Source organism: Prionailurus viverrinus, chromosome D2, assembly GCF_022837055.1.
Source record: "Prionailurus viverrinus isolate Anna chromosome D2, UM_Priviv_1.0, whole genome shotgun sequence".
Lineage (NCBI taxonomy): Eukaryota > Metazoa > Chordata > Mammalia > Carnivora > Felidae > Prionailurus > Prionailurus viverrinus.
This window is the reverse complement of record NC_062571.1, coordinates 55,172,611-55,193,152: the sequence shown is the minus strand read 5'-3', so window position 1 is coordinate 55,193,152 and position 20,542 is coordinate 55,172,611. Positions and strand designations below refer to the sequence as shown.

Genomic DNA, 20,542 nt, shown 5'->3' with positions numbered 1-20,542 from the left:
AGACAGAGCATGAATGGGGGAAGGGCAGAGAGAGAGGGAGACACAGAATTGGAAACAGGCTCCAGGCTCTGAGCCATCAGCCCAGAGCCCGACGCGGGGCTCGAACTCACGGACTGTGAGATCGTGACCTGGCTGAAGTCGGACGCGTAACCGACTGCGCCACCCAGGCGCCCCCATTTTTTTTTTAATTTTTAAAAAGTTTTTATTTATTTTGAGAGAGAGGGAGAGAAGGAGAACGCAAGCAGGGGAGGGGCAGAGAGAGAGGGAGAAAGAGAATCCCAAGCAGGCTCCACACTGCCAACTCAGAGCCCAACATGGGGCTTGAACCCACAAACCATGAGATCACGACCTGAGCTGAGATGAAGAGTCAGATGCTTAACCGACTGAGCCATCCAGGCACCCCACCTTGATTCTTTTTCTTAAAAAGTTTTTAAGTTGATGTGCCCACGGCTATCTTCTGTTCAAATTGCCTGGCAGGACTGAAGAGAGGAGATAACCCAAAGGGGAGAATGATAGGGAAAACTGAAGGGCGGAGTGGACAGTAGGAGATGTGATCATTCTCTGAACAATGCAGAATCCCAGCTTCATAGCTGTGGTTTGGGCACAACCAACTTGAGTTGTCTAAGGTGCTTGTTTGTTTTTTTCTTAAGAGGTGGCTACTTCATTGATCAGTGTGCATTTTTTCAAAATTCATTCTTCATAGCGAAGATGTCCAGAGTAGTGTTCCAATGTTGCAGTTGCGAAAATGGATACTCCACTTTCTATTACTGAAGAATGAAATAAGTTCTGGAATTCTGTATGAAATTGTCTCAGATGGTTTTACAGTCTGAGAAGCATTCTAAAAAGTTAGCTTCAGGAGAAGAGAACCTGCTATGACAAAAGATGTAGCTGAAGGAAACCTACTATCCAAGAAAGCTATGTCCAGAAAAGTAGTGAGTACAGAGTGAGAATATCTGAGTCAATCTTTTGTTTTTTCCCCCCTCAATATGTACTTATTTTTGAAAGAGAGCAAGAGAGAGCGGGGGAGGGGCAGAGAAAGAGAGTGCAAGAATCCCAAGGAGGCTCTGATGCTGACAGCACAGATGATGCTGACATGGGGCTCAGTCCCATGAACTGCGAGATCATGACCTGAGCTGAAATCATGAGTCAGATAGTCAACCAACTGAGCCACCCAGGCGCCCCTGTCCCCTCAAATTTTTAGGTGCACAATACAGTATTGTTGCACAGCTATCTCTAGAACTTTACATCTTACGTGATTGAAACTCTTCATCCATTGAACAGCAACTTCCTATTTCCTCTTCTGCCAAGCCCCAGGCAAAAACCATTCTGCTCTGTTTCTATGAGTTTGACTATTTTAGATGTTTCGTTTAAGTTGAATCATGTGGTGTTTGTCCTTCTGTGACTGCTTTACCTCACTTAGCAAGGGCAGGCAGCAGGAGTCAGTCCAACGAAGGGCTCACTGGCTGTTGCAGTGGCCCTAGCTGTTGGTGTGCCCTCCCTCCCACGGCTGCACACTCTCCCACCAGGTGTGCACACTGCAATGATGGTTGATGGTGAGGATTAGGCCAGGCGTGCACAGCTGGAGGGGCTGGCTATAGGTGCACATGGTGCTGCAGGCTGGTGACAAGACAGAGCCTGATCTGGACCCACAAGCAGCTTCAGAGGCCCTGGCCTACCAGCATGTGCCCCCATGGCTCCATGCTCTGCTGAGGGAGGAGGAGGAGGAGGAGGAGGAAGAAGAGAGTTCTAAAGATTGCAAAGGGACGGGTGGCTGGGTCGCTCAGTCGGTTGAGCGTCTGACTCTTGATTTGGCTCAGGTCATGACTCCAGGCTCAACGCTAGGAGCATGGGGCCTGCTTAAGATCCTCACTCCCTCTGTCCCTCCCCCATGAGAGCACATGCATGCGTGCTTTCTCGCTCTTTAAAAAAGTAAATAAAGATTGCAAAGAGACAAACTTTTCTAACCTCCCTTTTTATTTACCCACTGTGAAACTGTCAACTCACTATTTCAACAGATTGTTTGACGTCCAAGTGATTCTGCAAGATACTTACTCAACAAATGTTTGTAGGATGTAATTTAGTTGAAATACTTTCCATTATAGAGTTCATAAGTCATACAGTTGACCACTGAACAACACAGGGGGATCCTCCTGACCTCAGGGGAAAGCTCTCAGTTTTCCCCCATTAAGGATGATATTAGCTGTGGGCTTTTCATAAATGGCTTTTATGATGTTTATGTTCCTTCTATCCCAACTTTCTCAAGGGTTTTTTATTAAGAAAGGATGCTGAATTTTGTCAAATGCTTTTTCTGCATCGATTGGCAGGATCATACAGTTCTTTTCTTTTCTTAATGTGATGTATCATATTGATTGATTTGCGAATGTTGAACCAGCCCTGCAGCCCAGGAACGAATCCCACTTGGTCGTGGTGAATAATTCTTTTTATATGCTGTTGAATTCGATTTGCTAGTATCTTGTTGAGAATTTTTGCCTCCATATTCATCAGGGATACTGGCCTGTAGTTCTCTTTTTTTTGCTGGGTCTCTGTCTGGTTTGGGAATCAAAGTAATACTGGCTTCATAGAATGAGTCTGGAAGTTTTCCTTCCCTTTCTATTTTTTTGGAACAGCTTGAGAAGGATAGGTATTATCTCTGCTTTAAATGTCTGGTAGAATTCCCCAGTGAGGCCATCTGGTCCTGGACTCTTATTTGTTGGGAGATTTTTGATAACTGATTCAATTTCTTCGCTGGTTATGGGTCTGTTCAAGTTTTCTGTTTCTTCCTCTTTGAGTTTTGGAAGTGTGTGGGTGCTTACGAATTTGTCCATTTCTTCCAGGTTGTCCAGTTTGTTGGCGTATAATTTTTCATAGTATTCCCTAATAATTGCTTGTATTTCTGAGGGATTTTTTGTAATAATTTCATTTTCATTCATGATTTTATCTATTTGGGTCATCTCCCTTTTATTTTTGAGAAGCCTGGCTAGAGGTTTATCAATTTTGTTTAGTTTTTCAAAAAAACAACTCTTGGTTTCATTGATCTGCTCTACAGTTGTTTTAGATTCTATATTGTTTATTTCTGCTCTGATCTTTATTATTTCTCTTCTTCTGCTTTGGGGTGTCTTTGCTGTTCTGCTTCTATTTCCTTTAGGTGTGCTGTTAGATGTTGTATTTGGGATTTTTCTTGTTTCTTGAGATAGGCCTGGATTGTAATAAGATATACAGCTTTTTTTTTTAAATTTTTTTTTCAACGTTTATTTATTTTTGGGACAGAGAGAGACAGAGCATGAACAGGGGAGGGGCAGAGAGAGAGAGGGAGACACGGAATCGGAAACAGGCTCCAGGCTCTGAGCCATCAGCCCAGAGCCTGACGCGGGGCTCGAACCCATGGACCGCGAGATCGTGACCTGGCTGAAGTCGGACGCTCAACCGACTGCGCCACCCAGGCGCCCCAAGATATACAGCTTTTGATGCAAAAGGAAAATCCAGAAAATTATCATTGAATCTACTATGGGTTATTTCTTTTCCCTCTATTTCTGGAAAAACAAGCTTCTTTTATAATCCAAATTCATGTAACATCTTTTTCTGAAACTGAATTAAAATACTCATTTTGTGCTTGAAAAAAAAAGTTTTCTTTTGCACATTATTTTTGTATCCCACCTTCTCCCTTTTCTTGGATACATTTTTTTTAAGTTTATTTATTTTGAGAGACAGTGAGCACAAGCAGGGAAGGAGCAGAGAGAGAGGAAGAGAGAGGATCTCAAGCAGGCTCCACACTATCAGCACAGAGCCTGACGCAAGGCTCAGTCCCACAAACCATGAGATCATGACCTGAGCAGAAATCAAGAGTCAGATACTTAACTGGCTGAGCCACTGAGGTGCCCCTCTTGGATACATTTTTATTTTGTTGGAGTTTTTCTCAATCATTTTGGAAATGGTTTCAAGGTTATAAAATGTCTGAATGTTTACATGTTCAAAAATGCCTGTATTTTGACCTCATATTTGAATCCTATTTTGGCATACACTAATAATTTTGAAAATCATTTCCTATTGAACCTTTGAATGCCTTACTCCACTGTAGTCTGTCATGTAAAAGCATCGTATATGGGAAGCTTTAAACTGATCTTTATTCTTTATAACTTCCTTTTCCTCTCCAGGATTTTTTACATTTTGTCTTTGTTTTGTTTCTTGATGTTCCAAGGTCTCACAAGATTGTGGGAGTGTCGGTCTTTTTACTTTAATGCTTCTTCAAACTTGGTGTGGATCCTTTGCATTTTTCATCAGTTTAGGAAATTTTACTTCAATTTCCTTTGCTTATTTTTCCATTTAAGTATTTTTTTCTCTCTCCTTGAAACTGCTATCATAAATTCATTAGAACTTCTAGAACTATTGTCCATACCATTTAACTTTGTTTGTAGTTTTCATTATTATTACTTTATACTCTATTCTTGGGAAACCTTTGGTTTCCCAATGTCTTCCTGCTAAATAAATTGAAATACAGCTAAATCTAGTTTATTACTCAGCATGTTTGTTCATTTAAAAAATGTTTTTGGTCAGAAAAACTAAAAGGCGACTGACAGAATGGGAGAAAATATTTGCAAATGACATGTCAGATAAAGGGTCAGTATCCAAAATCTATAAAGAATTTACCAAACTCAACACCCGAAAAACAAATAATCCAGTGAAGAAATGGGCAAAAGACATGAATAGACTCTTTTCCAAAGAAGACATCCAGATGGCTAACAGACACATGAAAAAATGCTCAACATCATTCATCATCAGGGAAACACAAATCAAAACCACACTGAGATACCACCTCACACCTGTCAGAATGGCTAAAATGAACAACTCAGGCAACAACAGATGTTGGCGAGGATGTGGAGAAAGGAGAACCCTCTTGCACTGTTGGTGGAAATGCAAACTGGTGCTGCCACTCTGGAAAACAATATGGAGGCTCCTCCAAAAGTTAAAAATAGAACTACCCTACGACCAGTAACTGCACTACTAGGTATTTAGCCAAAGGATACAGGAGTGGTGATTTGAAGGAGCACATGCACCTTAATGTTTATAGCAGCACTATCAACAATAGCCAAAAACTGGAAAGAGCTGAAATGTCTATCAACAATGAATGGATAAAGAAGATGTGGTACATATATATAATATATGGAATATTACTTGGCAATTGAAAAGAATGAAATCTTGCCATTTGCAACAACGTGGATGCTAAGTGAAATTAGAAAAAGACCAATATGTGATTTTACTCATATATGGAATTTAAGAAACAAAACAGATGAACAAAAGGAAGGGAAGCAAAAATAAGATTAAAACAGAGAGGGAGACAACCATAAAAGACTCTTAAATTCAGAGAACAAACTGAAGGATGCTGAAGGGTGTTGGGTGGGAAGATGGGCTAAATAGGTGGTGGGGCATTAAGGAGGACACTTTTTGGGATGGCACTGGGTGTTATATGTAAGTGATGAATCACTAAATTCTATTCCTGAAATCATTATTACACTATACGTTAACTAACCTAGATTTAAATAAAAATAAAAAATGCTTTTGGGGCATTTGGGTGGCTCAGTCAGTTAAGTGTCTGACGCTTGATTTGGGCCCAGGACATGATGTCACCGTCATGAAATAGAGCCCTGCATCAGGCTCTGTGCTGGGCATGGAACCTGCTTACGATTCTCTCTCCATCTTCCCTCTGCCCCTCTTCCTGCTTGTGCATGCTCCTGCTCTCGCTCTCGCTCTCTCTTAAAAAAAGGTTTTGTAATCGTATTGTTAATAACCAAGAACTTTTTCTTTTTAAAAAAAAAATTTTTTTTAAGTTTATTTATTTTTGAGACAGAGAGAGACAGAGCATGAACAGGGGAGGGTCAGAGAGAGAGGGAGACACAGAATCGGAAGCAGGCTCCAGGCTCTGAGCCATCAGCCCAGAGCCCGATGCAGGGCTCAAACTCACAGACCGTGAGATCGTGACCTGAGCTGAAGTCGGACGCTTAACCGACTGAGCCACCCAGGCGCCCCACCAAGAACTTTTTCTAATAACGTGTTCTTTTTAAATGGCTAAATATATCTTATGATGTTTTACTTATTTTAACCATTTTTGTTTTGTCAAGGTTAACTTCTTCAGGGATTAGTATTCTTATTTTTTTTTAAGTTTTATTTATTTTGAGAGAGAGAGAGAGAGAGAGCATGCAAGTGGGAGTGGGAGAGAGAATCCCAAGCAGGCTCTGCACTGTCAGGGCAGAACCTGAAACATAGCCCAAACCCATGAACCCTGAGATTATTACCTGAGCCAAAGTTGGACACTTAACCAACTGGGCCACCCAGGCACCCCTAACGTTCTTGTTTTTTTGTTGGTTTTTTTTTTAGCTGTACAAAAAATAAATTAACTTTATTAAGTTACTATTTCAGTCCTTAGACATTGATTTGTTTATAAAAATATCAGTTTGAAATACATTATTGAAAGTGAATACACACAATAAATGGAAAACAGGGATGCATGGTGCTGGAGACATATCAACCAACTCATCTTCATGTGTTGCCTACTGTTGAGACAAAATTTGACACATAATCAGCATTATTGAAAGAGCAGTCAAAGTACCTGGGAGAGGGGTGCAAACTATAAGAAAAATATATTAAAGCTCTGGACCACTCACCAAAAAAATATTCACTGTTTAATCTGGGAGTTAATCTCACTATATATAGCACTGAATAAACTACTACCCAGAAGAACAATTTAAAAATAAGAAAAGTGCCAAGGAGCCCTCATTAACAGTATTTTTAAGTCTAAGTTTTTACTTTAAATATCTGATGATTACTCGAATATCCTAAGCCAAGAGGCAGGCCCTATGACAATAAGTTATACATAGTCTGAATTTAATAACTTAAAGGTGATAATGGTTAATATAATACATACTGTGTGAGGAACTCAACTAACTGCTTTCAGGTAAGGTCATAATTAAAAGGCTTAAGTCTACCGTTTCAATTTCTGCTTAAGAGTGATGATATCCGGGGCGCCTGGGTGGCGCAGTCGGTTAAGCGTCCGACTTCAGCCAGGTCACGATCTCGCAGTCCGGGAGTTCGAGCCCCGCGTCAGGCTCTGGGCTGATGGCTCAGAGCCTGGAGCCTGTTTCCGATTCTGTGTCTCCCTCTCTCTCTGCCCCTCCCCCGTTCATGCTCTGGCTCTCTCTGTCCCAAAAATAAATAAACGTTGAAAAAAAAAAAAAAAAAATTTAAAAAAAAAAAAAAAAGAGTGATGATATCCCATTATTGTAAATATGCTAATATGCACATTACTTGCATGAATTACACTTGAATGAATTCTGTATACACATGGTTCCATGTTCCAAATGCAAATTCTCAGCGGTGTAGGCTTAAAATCAAAGCTGGGTTTAACAAATGCTTTCTAACTTCTGAAAGCAAATGATAAAAGCACTGCCTAAAAGTGAATAAACTAAGGTTACAAACAGGTGACCAATCCTTTTTTTCCCTTTATGTGTGATGAACTTCATGAAGCCTTAATTCTGAGGTATATTTGTTTCTGGACCATACAGCTTACGTGATTTTTTCTTTTCTTTTCTTTTCTTTTTTTTTTTAAGAATTACATTTTTTTAACTTTATTTTTGATTTTTTAAAATTTACATCCAAATTAGTTACCATATAGTGAAGCAGTGACTTCAAGAGTAGATTCCTTAATGTCCCTTACCCATTTAGCCCATCCCCCCTCCCACAACCCCTCCAGCAACCCTCAGTTCTCCATATTTAAGAGTCTCTTCTGTTTTGTCCCCCTCCCTGTTGTTATATTATTTTTGTTTCCCTTCCCTTATGTTCATCTGTTTTGTCTCTTACAGTACTCATATGAGTGAAGTCATATGATTTTTGTCTTTCTCTGACTAATTTCACTTAGCATAATACCCTCCAGTACCATCCACGTAATTGCAAATGGCAACATTTCATTCTTTTTGATTGCCAAGTAATACTCCATTGTATATATATACACCACATTTTCTTTTTTTTTGTTTTTTTTTTTGAATATATGAAATTTATTGTCAGATTGGTTTCCATACAACACCCAGTGCTCATCCCAAAAGGTGCCCTCCTCAATACCCATCACCCACCCTCCCCTCCCTCCCACCCCCATCAACCCTCAGTTTGTTCTCAGTTTTTATTTTTATTTATTTATTTATTTTTTAAGTTTTTTTTCAACGTTTATTTATTTTTGGGACAGAGAGAGACAGAGCATGAACGGGGGAGGGTCAGAGAGAGAGGGAGACACAGAATCGGAAACAGGCTCCAGGCTCTGAGCCATCAGCCCAGAGCCCGACGCGGGGCTCGAACTCCCGGACCGCGAGATCGTGACCTGGCTGAAGTCAGATGCTTAACTGACTGCGCAACCCAGGCGCCCCGTGTTCTCAGTTTTTAACAGTCTCTTATGCTTTGGCTCTCTCCCACTCTAACCTCTTTTTTTTTTCCTTCCCCTCCTCCATGGGTTTCTGTTAAGTTTCTCAGGATCCACATAAGAGTGAAAACATATGGTATCTGTCTTTCTCTGTATGGCTTATTTCACTTAGCATCACACTCTCCAGTTCCATCCACGTTGCTACAAAAAAGCCATATTTCATTTTTTCTCATTGCCACGTAGTATTCCATTGTGTATATAAACCACAATTTCTTTATCCATTCATCAGTTGATGGACATTTAGGCTCTTTCCATAATTTGGCTATTGTTGAGAGTGCTGCTATAAACATTGGGGTACAAGTGCCCCTATGCATCAGCACTCCTGTATCCCTTGGGTAAATTCCTAGCAGTGCTACTGCTGGGTCATAGGGTAGATCTATTTTTAATTTTCTGAGGAACCTCCACACTGCTTTCCAGAGTGGCTGCACCAGTTTGCATTCCCACCAACAGTGCAAGAGGGTTCCCGTTTCTCCACATCCTTTCCAGCATCTATAGTCTCCTGATTTGTTCATTTTGGCCACTCTGACTGGCGTGAGGTGATATCTGAGTGTGGTTTTGATTTGTATTTCCCTGATAAGGAGCGACGTTGAACATCTTTTCATGTGCCTGTTGGCCATCCGGATGTCTTCTTTAGAGAAGTGTCTATTCATGTTTTCTGCCCATTTCTTCACTGGGTTATTTGTTTTTCGGGTGTGGAGTTTGGTGAGCTCTTTATAGATTTTGGATACTAGCCTTTTGTCCGATATGTCATTTGCAAATATCTTTTCCCATTCCGTTGGTTGCCTTTTAGTTTTGTTGGTTGTTTCCTTTGCTGTGCAGAAGCTTTTTATCTTCATAAGGTCCCAGTAATTCACTTTTGCTTTTAATTCCCTTGCCTTTGGGGATGTGTCGAGTAAGAGATTGCTACAACTGAGGTCAGAGAGGTCTTTTCCTGCTTTCTCCTCTAGGGTTTTGATGGTTTCCTGTCTCACATTCAGGTCCTTTATCCATTTTGAGTTTATTTTTGTGAATGGTGTGAGAAAGTGGTCTAGTTTCAACCTTCTGCATGTTGCTGTCCAGTTCTCCCAGTACCATTTGTTAAAGAGACTGTCTTTTTTCCATTGGATGTTCTTTCCTGCTTTGTCAGAGATGAGTTGGCCATACGTTTGTGGGTCTAGTTCTGGGGTTTCTATTCTATTCCATTGGTCTATGTGTCTGTTTTTGTGCCAATACCATGCTGTCTTGATGATGACAGCTTTGTAGTAGAGGCTAAAGTCTGGGATTGTGATGCCTCCTGCTTTGGTCTTCTTCTTCAAAATTACTTTGGCTATTCGGGGCCTTTTGTGGTTCCATATGAATTTTAGGATTGGTTGTTCTAGTTTCGAGAAGAATGCTGTGCAATTTTGATTGGGATTGCATTGAATGTGTAGATAGCTTTGGGTAGTATTGACATTTTGACAATATTTATTCTTCCAATCCATGAGCAGGGAATGTCTTTCCATTTCTTTAAATCTTCTTCAATTACCTTCATAAGTTTTCTATAGTTTTCAGCATACAGATCTTTTACATCTTTGGTTAGATTTATTCCTAGGTATTTTATGCTTCTTGGTGCAATTGTGAATGGGATCAGTTTCTTTATTTGTCTTTCTGTTGCTTCATTGTTAGTGTATAAGAATGCAACTGATTTCTGTACATTGATTTTGTATCCTGCAACTTTGCTGAATTCATGTATCAGTTCTAGCAGACTTTTGGTGGAGTTTGTCAGATTTTCCATGTATAATAAATATCATGTCATCTGCAAAAAGCGAAAGCTTGACTTCATCTTTGCCAATTTTGATGCCTTTGATTTCCTTTTGTTGTCTGATTGCTGATGCTAGAACTTCCAGCACTATGTTAAACAGCAGCGGTGAGAGTGGGCATCCTTGTCGTGTTCCTGATCTCAGGGAAAAAGCTCTCAGTTTTTCCCCGTTGAGGATGATGTTAGCTGTGGGCTTTTCATAAATGGCTTTTATGATCTTTAAGTATGTTCCTTCTATCCCAACTTTCTCAAGGGTTTTTATTAAGAAAGGGTGCTGGATTTTGTCAAAGGCCTTTTCTGCATCGATTGACAGGATCATATGGTTCTTCTCTTTTTTTTGTTGTTAATGTGATGTATCACATTGATTGATTTGTGAATGTTGAACCAGCCCTGCATCCCAGGAATGAATCCCACTTGGTCATGGTGAATAATTCTTTTTATATGCCATTGAATTCGATTTGCTAGTATCTTATTGAGAATTTTTGCATCCATATTCATCAGGGATATTGGCCTGTAGTTCTCTTTTTTTACTGGATCTCTGTCTGGTTTAGGAATCAAAGTAATACTGGCTTCATAGAATGAGTCTGGAAGTTTTCCTTCCCCTTCTATTTCTTGGAATAGCTTGAGAAGGATAGGTATTATCTCTGCTTTAAACGTCTGGTAGAACTCCCCTGGGAAGCCATCTGGTCCTGGACTCTTATTTGTTGGGAGATTTTTGATGACTGATTCAATTTCTTCGCTGGTTATGGGTCTGTTCAAGCTTTCTATTTCCTCCTGATTGAGTTTTGGAAGAGTGTGGGTGTTTAGGAATTTGTCCATTTCTTCCAGGTTGTCCAATTTGTTGGCATATAATTTTTCATAGTATTCCCTGATAATTGTTTTTATCTCTGAGGGATTGGTTGTAATAATTCCATTTTCATTCATGATTTTATCTATTTGGGTCATCTCCCTTTTCTTTTTGAGAAGCCTGGCTAGAGGTTTGTCAATTTTGTTTAGTTTTTCAAAAAACCAACTCTTGGTTTCGTTGATCTGCTCTACAGTTTTTTTAGATTCTATATTGTTTATTTCTGCTCTGATCTTTATTATTTCTCTTCTTCTGCTGGGTTTAGGCTGCCTTTGCTGTTCTGCTTCTATTTCCTTTAGGTGTGCTGTTAGATGTTGTATTTGGGATTTTTCTTGTTTCTTGAGATAGGCCTGGATTGCAATGTATTTTCCTCTCAGGACTGCCTTCACTGCGTCCCAAAGCGTTTGGATTGTTTTATTTTCATTTTCGTTTGTTTCCATATATTATTTAATTTCTTCTCTAATTGCCTGGTTGACCCACTCATTTGTTAGTAGGGTGTTCTTTAACCTCCATGCTTTTGGAGGTTTTCCAGACTTTTTCCTGTGGTTGATTTCAAGCTTCATAGCATTGTGGTCTGAAAGTATGCATGGTATAATTTCAATTCTTGTAAACTTATGAAGGGCTGTTTTGTGACCCAGTATATGATCTATCTTGGAGAATGTTCCATGTGCACTCGAGAAGAAAGTATATTCTGTTGTTTTTGGATGCAGAGTTCTAAATATATCTGTCAAGTCCATCTGATCCAATGTATCATTCAGGGCCCTTGTTTCTTTATTGACCATGTGTCTAGATGATCTATCCGTTTCTGTAAGTGGAGTATTAAAGTCACCTGCAATTACCACATTCTTATCAATAAGGTTGCTTATGTTTATGAGTAATTGTTTTATATATTTGGGGGCTCCGGTATTCGGTGCATAGACATTTATAATTGTTAGCTCTTCCTGATGGATAGACCCTGTGATTATTATATAATGCCCTTCTTCATCTCTTGTTACAGCCTTTAATTTAAAGTCTAGTTTGTCTGATATAAGTATGGCTACTCCAGCTTTCTTTTGGCCTCCAGTAGCATGATAAATAGTTCTCCATCCCCTCACTCTCAATCTGAAGGTGTCCTCAGGTCTAAAATGAGTCTCTTGTAGACAGCAAATAGATGGGTCTTGTTTTTTTATCCATTCTGATACCCTATGTCTTTTGGTTGGCGCATTTAATCCATTTACATTCAGTGTTATTATAGAAAGATACGGGTTTAGAGTCATTGTGATGTCTGTATGTTTTATGCTTGTAGTGATGTCTCTGGTACTTTGTCTCACAGGGTCCCCCTTAGGATCTCTTGTAGGGCTGGTTTAGTGGTGACAAATTCCTTCAGTTTTTGTTTGTTTGGGAAGACCTTTATCTCTCCTTCTATTCTAAATGACAGACTTGCTGGATAAAGGATTCTCGGCTGCATATTTTTTCTGTCTAGCACACTGAAGATCTCGTGCCAATTCTTTCTGGCCTGCCAAGTTTCAAAAGAGAGATCAGTCACGAGTCTTATAGGTCTCCCTTTATATGTGAGGGCACGTTTATCCCTTGATGCTTTCAGAATTTTCTCTTTATCCTTGTATTTTGCCAGTTTCACTATGATATGTCGTGCAGAAGATCGATTCAAGTTACGTCTGAAGGGAGTTCTCTGTGCCTCTTGGATTTCAATGCCTTTTTCCTTCCCCAGTTCAGGGAAGTTCTCAGCTATAATTTCTTCAAGTACCCCTTCAGCACCTTTCCCTCTCTCTTCCTCCTCTGGGATACCAATTATGCGTATATTATTTCTTTTTAGTGTATCACTTAGTTCCCTAATTTTCCCCTCATACTCCTGGATTTTTTTAACTCTCTTTCAGCTTCCTCTTTTTCCATAACTTTATCTTCTAGTTCACCTATTCTCTCCTCTGCCTCTTCAAGCCGAGCTGTGGTGGTTTCCATTTTGTTATGCATTTCGTTTAAAGCGTTTTTCAGCTCCTCGTGACTGTTCCTTAGTCCCTTGATCTCTGTAGCAAGAGATTCTCTGCTGTCCTGTATACTGTTTTCAAGCCCAGCGATTAATTTTATGACTATTATTCTAAATTCACTTTCTGTTATATTATTTAAATCCTTTTTGATCAGCTCATTAGCTGTTGTTATTTCCTGGATATTCTTCTGAGGGGAATTCTTCTGCTTGGTCATTTTGGATAGTCCCTGGCGTGGTGAGGACCTGCAGGGCACTTCCCCTGTGCTGTGGTGTATAACTGGAGTTGGTGGGCGGGGCCGCAGTCAGACCTGATGTCTGCCCCCAGCCCACCGCTGGGGCCACAGTCAGACTGGTGTGTGCCTTCTCTTCCCCTCTCCTAGGGGCGGGATTCACTGTGGGGTGGCGTGGCCCGTCTGGGCTACTTGCACCCTGCCAGGCTTGTGATGCTGGGGATCTGGCGTATTAGCTGGGGTGGGTAGGCAAGGTGCACGGGGGCAGGAGGGGCAGGCTTAGCTCGCTTCTCCTTAGGTGATCCACTTCAGGAGGGGCCCTGTGGCAGCGGGAGGGAGTCAGATCCGCTGCCGGAGGTTTGGCTCCGCAGAAGCACAGAGTTGAGTGTTTGCGCGGAGCAAGCAAGTTCCCTGGCAGGAACTGGTTCCCTTTGGGATTTTGGCTGGGGGATGGGCGGGGGAGATGGCGCTGGCGAGCGCCTTTGTTCCCCACCAAACTGAGCTCTGTCGTCCGGGGGCTCAGCAGCTCTCCCTCCCTTTGTCCTCCAGCCTTCCCGCTTTCCGAGCAGAGCTGTTAACTTATGACCTCCCAGACGCTAAGTCGCGCTTGCTGTCGGAACACAGTCCGTCATGCCCCTCCGCTTTTGCCAGCCAGACTCGGGGGCTCTGCTTGGCCGGCGAGCTGCCCCTCCGCCCAGCTCCCTCCCGCCAGTCCGTGGAGCTTGCACCGCCTTGCCGTCCTTCCTACCCTCTTCCGTGGGCCTCTTGTCTGCACTTGGCTCCAGAGACTCCGTTCTGCTAATCCTCTGGCGTTTTTCTCGGTTATTTAGGCAGGTGTAGGTGGAATCTAAGTGATCAGCAGGATGCGCGGTGAGCCCAGCGTCCTCCTACGCCACCATCTTCCCTCTCTCCTTGCCAAAATAATTTCATTGAAACGAGGATTATTTTCAGTTCCCCATATAGGGCGATCTGGAGAGGAGAGGTTGATCCAGCGAGACCAGATAGAATGTTCTAACAAAACCTCCAGAGTAATTAATGGGCCTATACCACATTTTCTTTATCCATTTATTCCATTCGTTCCATCCATTTATCTATCCATGGACATTTGGGCTCTTTCCATACTTTGGCTATTGTTGATAGCGCTGCTATAAACATGGGGGTGAATGTGTCCCTTCAAAACAGCATACCTGTATCCCTTGGATAAATGCCTAGTAGTGCAATTGCTGGGTCGTAGGGTAGTTCTATTTTTAGTTTTTTGAAGAACCCCCATACTATTTTCCAGAGTGGCTGCACCAGCTTGCATTGCCACCAACAATGCAAAAGAGATCCTCTTTCTCCGCATCCTCACCAACATCTGTTGTTGCCTGAGTTGTTAATGTTAGCCATTCTGACAGGTGTGAGGTGGTATCTCATTGTGGTTTTGATTTGTATTTCCCTGATGATGAGCAAGTGATGTTGAACATTTTTTCACGTGTCGGTTGGCCATCTGGATGTCTTCTTTGGAGAAGTGTCTATTCATGTCTTTTGCCCGCTTCTTCACGGGATTATTTGTTTTTTGGGTGTTGAGTTTGAGAAATTCTTTGTAGATTTTGGATACTAACCCTTTACCTGATATGTCATTTGCAAATATCTTCTCCCATTCTGTTGGTTGCCTTTTAGTTTTGCTGATTGTTTCCTTCACTGTGCAGAAGCTTTTTATTTTGATGAGGTCCCAGACATGCTCCTCTTTCAAAGGCAGCTACCATCTGCTTTACAACTTCATCGAAAAATGATGTGGCAAGCTGAGAGTACAGAAGGGAGCGGAATTCAGAAGAAATTGAAAAATCCAAGGTACAAGTTCTTGGGTAGCCAGGAAGACCAGAGCTAAAATGCCAAATAGCCTTCAAATGATTGAAAAGCTTCCCATCAGTATAGGATGCCTTTACCAAATGTGGTTTCACCAAGGTTCCTACTGATGTATAGCGCTCCAACACAGGTGGAAACCCAATTTCCAATTGTGTTTTGCAGTATCCGGTTCTCTTTGATATTACACTCTGATTTTTTATGCCAAGGGACAAAATGCTTGTAGTCTTCCATTCCTGATACCACATCATGCATTTTCTGCATAGAATATCCTCTAATTCTCCTCTCTGAATATTCTTTTGTTTATTAACGGTGCAACAATTTTGAAGAAAGTTCTTGCATATATCTCCTTAGGCAAAACTGAGGTATGTAGTGGAAGAGTTCTGCTCATCAGTATACCACAGGAAGCTGAATATCTGACGTTCCAGGTAGGGCCCCTGCGCTGGAGCCAGGGTTCCAGCCGCTGCCGTTGACTTTGGACAGCATCCCGAAACTACCTTTCTCAGGGCCCCCTGACTGGCCCCAGCTTCCATGATCATCTCACTCTCATGTTCTCGTTTCTTAAGTGTGATATTTGTCGTGCCTTGTTGGATTTTCTCAAATGTATTTTGAGTCTTGAAGTTTTGTTCATATCTTTGAGCTTCTAGACACTTTCAAATATTTATAGTATTGAATTCTGGAGTATATTTCCTTACCCACGTGAGATTAAGCAATGTATTCTGGTTATAGGACCCTCATTGGAAATGGATATACAAGGGGAAGGAGGGGTGATATGCAGCCAAAGGACCTTCCACTGTTTAAGTGATTTCTTTCTTTGACTTGGTAGATCCCTGTCTTCTAATGTCTTTTGACCCTGCATCCCCTTTGGGAGTTAAGTGTGTCAGAACGCCTCACATATATTGGGACACCTGGGTGGCTCAGTTGGTTAAGCATCAGACTTAGGCTCAGGTCATGATCTCATGGTTTGTGAGTTCAAACCCCATGTTAGGCTCTGTGCTGACAGCTAGGAGCCTGGAGCTTATTTTGGATTCTATGTCTTCCTGTCTCTGCCCCTCCCCTGCATGTGCACTCGCTTGCGCTCTCTCTCTCTCTCTCTCTCTCTCTCTCTCTCTCTCTCTCATACACACACACGCTCTCTCTCTCTCTCAAAAATAAACATTAAAAATTTTTTAATTAAAAAAAAAAAAGAACTCTTGACATATAGAAAGGGGCTCTGCCAAGAGTTGGGATATCTCTACTCTTCTTTAGGAAAGACTACCTCTGTATATTCTTCTTTTTTACCCTGCCTTCTCCCTACTATCTCTTAATTCTGGCCTTTTCCTAGATTTTCTGTGAAAAGGCACTGAGAGAGTGCTGCTTTCTTCTGCTCATGTAGTAGTAATTTTTGACATGAGATACTCTCTTTCATCATTTGTCAAGATCATGAGTTCCAGCCCTTTGAAAATCTGATAGTTTTCAGTTTTACTGTTAAAATATGACCATCTCTGAAGAAGTAAGAGTTACTGTTTTAGTTGGGATTACCAATGAAAACCAGATATTTATCAATACTAAAGTGACTGTTTTTGTTTTACTCTTTGCTAATAGGTCAAAATCCACTGAAGATAAAAAAGTATCCAAAAGGTTGAAGATTTAGTGCATGTTTGATGATCAGCTGGAACTTAGTATTTATAAAACCTTTGGATTCCAAGCTTCCAACTGCATTTACACAAGGTACAACAATGGATCTTTTCATAGTTCTGGTGATTTATCTTTCTTGTTTGATTCTTTTTTTTCTCTGGAATCAAAACCGTGCCAAAGGGAAGCTACCACCTGGCCCCACTCCTCTGCCAATCGTTGGAAATATTTTGCAGATAAATACTAATAATGTAAGCAAATCCATAAGCAAGGTGAGTATGATTACTTTTCTTCCAACTGTTTGTGGTTACAGCCATATGTCTAAATAAAATATGGCCCCAGCCATATTTGCAGGGGTGCAATTTTGATTGGGATTGTGTTGAATGTGTAGATAGCTTTGGGTAGTATTGACATTTTAACAATATTTATTCTTCCAATCCATGAGCACAGAATGTTTTTCCATTTCTTTGTGTCTTCTTTAATTTCCTTCATAAGCTTTCTATAGTTTTCAGCATACAGTTCTTTTATATCTTTGGTTAGGTTGATTCCTGGATATTTTATGATTCTTGGTGCACTTGTAAATGGGATCAGTTTCTTTATTGGTCTTTGTGTTGCTTCATTATTAGTGTATAAGAATGCAACTGATTTCTGTATGTTAATTTCATATCCTGCGACTTTGCTGAATTCATGTATCAGTTCGCAGACTTTTGGTGGAGTCTATCGGGTTTTCCATGTATAATATATCGTCTGCAAAAAGTGAAAGCTTGACTTCATCTTTGCCAATTTTGATGCCTTTGATTTCCTTTTGTTGTCTGATTGCTGATGCTAGGACTTCCAACACTGTTAAACAACAGCAGTGAGAGTGGACGTCCCTGTCGTGTTCCTGATCTCAGGGGGAAAGCTCTCAGTTTTTCCCCATTGAGGATGATATTAGCTGTGGGCTTTTCATAAATGGCTTTTATGATGTTTAAGTATGTTCCTTCTATCCCGACTTTCTCAAGGGTTTTTATTAAGAAAGGATGCTGAATTTTGTCAAATGCTTTTTCTGCATCGATTGACAGGATCTTACAGTTCTTTTCTTTTCTTTTCTTTTCTTTTATTAATGTGATGTGTCACATTGATTGATTTGCGAATGTTGAACCAGCCCTGCAGCCCAGGAACGAATCCCACTTGATCGTGGTGAATAATTCTTTTTATATGCTGTTGAATTCGATTTGCTAGTATTTTGTTGAGAATTTTTGCATCCATATTCATCAGGGATATTGGCCTGTAGTGCTCTTTTTTTGCTGGGTCTCTGTCTGGTTTGGGAATCAAAGTAATGCTGGCTTCATAGAATGAGTCTGGAAGTTTTCCTTCCCTTTCTATTTTTTGGAACAGCTTGAGAAGGACAGGTATTATCTCTGCTTTAAATGTCTGGTAGAATTCCCTGTCACTCCTCATCAGGGAAATACAAATCAAAAGCACACTGAGATGTCACCTCACGCCAGTCAGAGTGGCTAAAATGAACAAATCAGGAGACTATAGAGTCTGGCGAGGATGTGGAGAAACGGGAACCCTCTTGCACTGTTGGTGGGAATGCAAACTGGTGCAGCCACTCTGGAAAACAGTGTGGAGGTTCCTCAAAAAATTAAAAATAGATCTACCCTGTGACTCAGCAATAGCACTGCTAGGAATTTACCCAAGGGATACAGGAGTGCTGATGCATAGGGGCACTTGTACCCCAATGTTTATAGCAGCACTTTCAACAATAGCCAAATTATGGAAAGAGCCTAAATGTCCATCAACTGATGAATGGATAAAGAAATTGTGGTTTATATACACAATGGAATACTACTTGGCAATGAGAAAGAATGAAATATGGCTTTTTGTAGCAACGTGGATGGAACTGGAGAGTGTGATGCTAAGTGAAATAAGTCATACAGAGAAAGACAGATACCATATGTTTTCACTCTTATGTGGATGCTGAGAAACTTAACAGAAGACCATGGGGGAGGGGAAGGAAAAAAAAAAAAGAGAGGGAGAGAGCCAAACCATAAGAGACTCTTAAAAACTGTGAGAATGAACTGAGGGTTGATGGGGAGTGGGAGGGAGAGTAGGGTGGGTGATGGGCATTGAGGAGGGCACCTGTTGGGATGAGCATTGGGTGTTGTATGGAAACCAATTTGACAATTAATTTCATATTAAAAAGAAAAGAAGTGATTTTAAAGAGAAGTGTTCATTGGGTATCCAGCTAGAAGGTTGCCAGAGAGGATGAGATCCATGAGATGATTGTTAAAATTGCCAAAAGAAGGAATTCCCTGTCCATGTTGTGAGCAGGTCCCCTTTTTAGTAATTATTCTTTGGTAAACTCTAATGGCAATGAAACTGTTTTCAATTTTAAAAAAAGTTTGATCTATAGATCACAACACTAAAAATTTCCTAAAAACACACATTTTTTTAAGTCAAGGAAATACGGTCCCAGAATTGTTTCTATTATATTTGCTCAATGAATGTGTGAATAACTACTCTATTACTAGCTATTTATATAGCAGTACCTCTCTAAATCTTGAAGGGATTGTCTGAAATCTGTCTTTGCTGAGACAGCTAGTTACCAGAGCACAGCTTCTGGAAACCCCTTTCTGTGTTTTGTGCTAAGAGATTGAAAGAGATTATATCAGCACCCTAGCTCATCTGCTTGTTAACTCACAGCATTGGGCAAGTTTTAAAAATCTCTCTCAGTGTTAATTTCCATTCCTTTAAAATGTGAATAACAGTTCTATTTTGTGCAGGGTCCTTCAATATATCATATTCAACAAGCTATTGAATATCTACTTTGTTAGATGCTGGGGATTTTGGTTATTTTTTAAAATTTATTTATTTTTGAGAGAGACAGAGAGAGCATGCAGGGGAGGGGCAGAGGGAGAGAGAGAGAATCCCAAGCAGGGTCCATGCACAAAGTCTGACATGGGGCTTGATCTCATGTACTGTGAGATCATGACTTGAGCCAAAATCAAAAAGTCGGATGCTTAACTGACTGAGCCATCCAGGTGCCCCAGTGCTGGGGATTTTCAATGGTAACTGAAAAAGAAAAAACAGACCCTGGCATTATGGAATTTATAGTCTATAGGGTAGGCATGTTTTGTAAAATAATCACGCAAATAAGTGTGTGATTACAAACCATGTAACAGGGACACAATAGAAAGAGGCCATGCAGCTCGGTGGAGCAGGAATGGGAGGAATGTCAGCAAAGCGTTCTCTGAGGAAGTGAAGCTGAAGCTGAGATCTAAAGAATGTTCAAGCATTAACCAGACAAAATGCAGATGGAAGTTCATTCCAGGCGGTTTCATTCTGGAGGAGAATTAGTTGTTATTGTCTCTGAAAGAGGACCAATTTGGTAAAAACATGGTGTGGGATATGATTGGAGAAATAGTTGCCAGAAATGCAAGTCTTACAAGGCTTTTAAAACTATTAGTCCTGGGGCACCTGGGTGGCTCAGTCACTTATGTGTCCAACTTCGGCTCAAGCCATCTCAGTTCATGAGTTCGAGCCCTGCGTCAGGCTCTGTGCCAACAGCTCAGAGCCTGGAGCCTGCTTCGGATTCTGTGTCTCCCTCTCTCTCTGCCCCTCCCCGCTTGTGCTCTATCTCTCTCTCTTTCTCGCTTTCTCAAAAATAAACATTAAAAAAAAAGAATATTGGTCTTTAGCACAAGAGCAATGTGATGCCATTAACGTGCTTAAAGGACTGTCATGTTAACATTTGCCTTGTGAAAAGAGCACTCTGGTTGCTTTATGGAGAATGAATTATAAGGTAGCAGGA

General features: G+C 40.8%; 1 protein-coding gene and 1 pseudogene across 1 annotated transcript in view; one reads left to right on the top strand and one right to left on the bottom strand.

The window, feature by feature from the left end:
* Nucleotides 1–7,491: 7,491 nt before the first annotated feature.
* On the bottom strand, nt 7,492–15,671 carry LOC125148040 (coenzyme Q-binding protein COQ10 homolog B, mitochondrial-like; annotated as a pseudogene).
* Nucleotides 15,672–16,568: 897 nt separating this feature from the next.
* Nucleotides 16,569–20,542, top strand: part of LOC125148038 (cytochrome P450 2C21-like) — a 29,598-nt gene continuing 25,624 nt past the window's right edge. The window contains 1 exon segment of the mRNA XM_047825687.1: nt 16,569–17,018. Coding sequence (XP_047681643.1) covers nt 16,776–17,018 — 243 coding nt within the window. The 5' untranslated portion in view covers nt 16,569–16,775.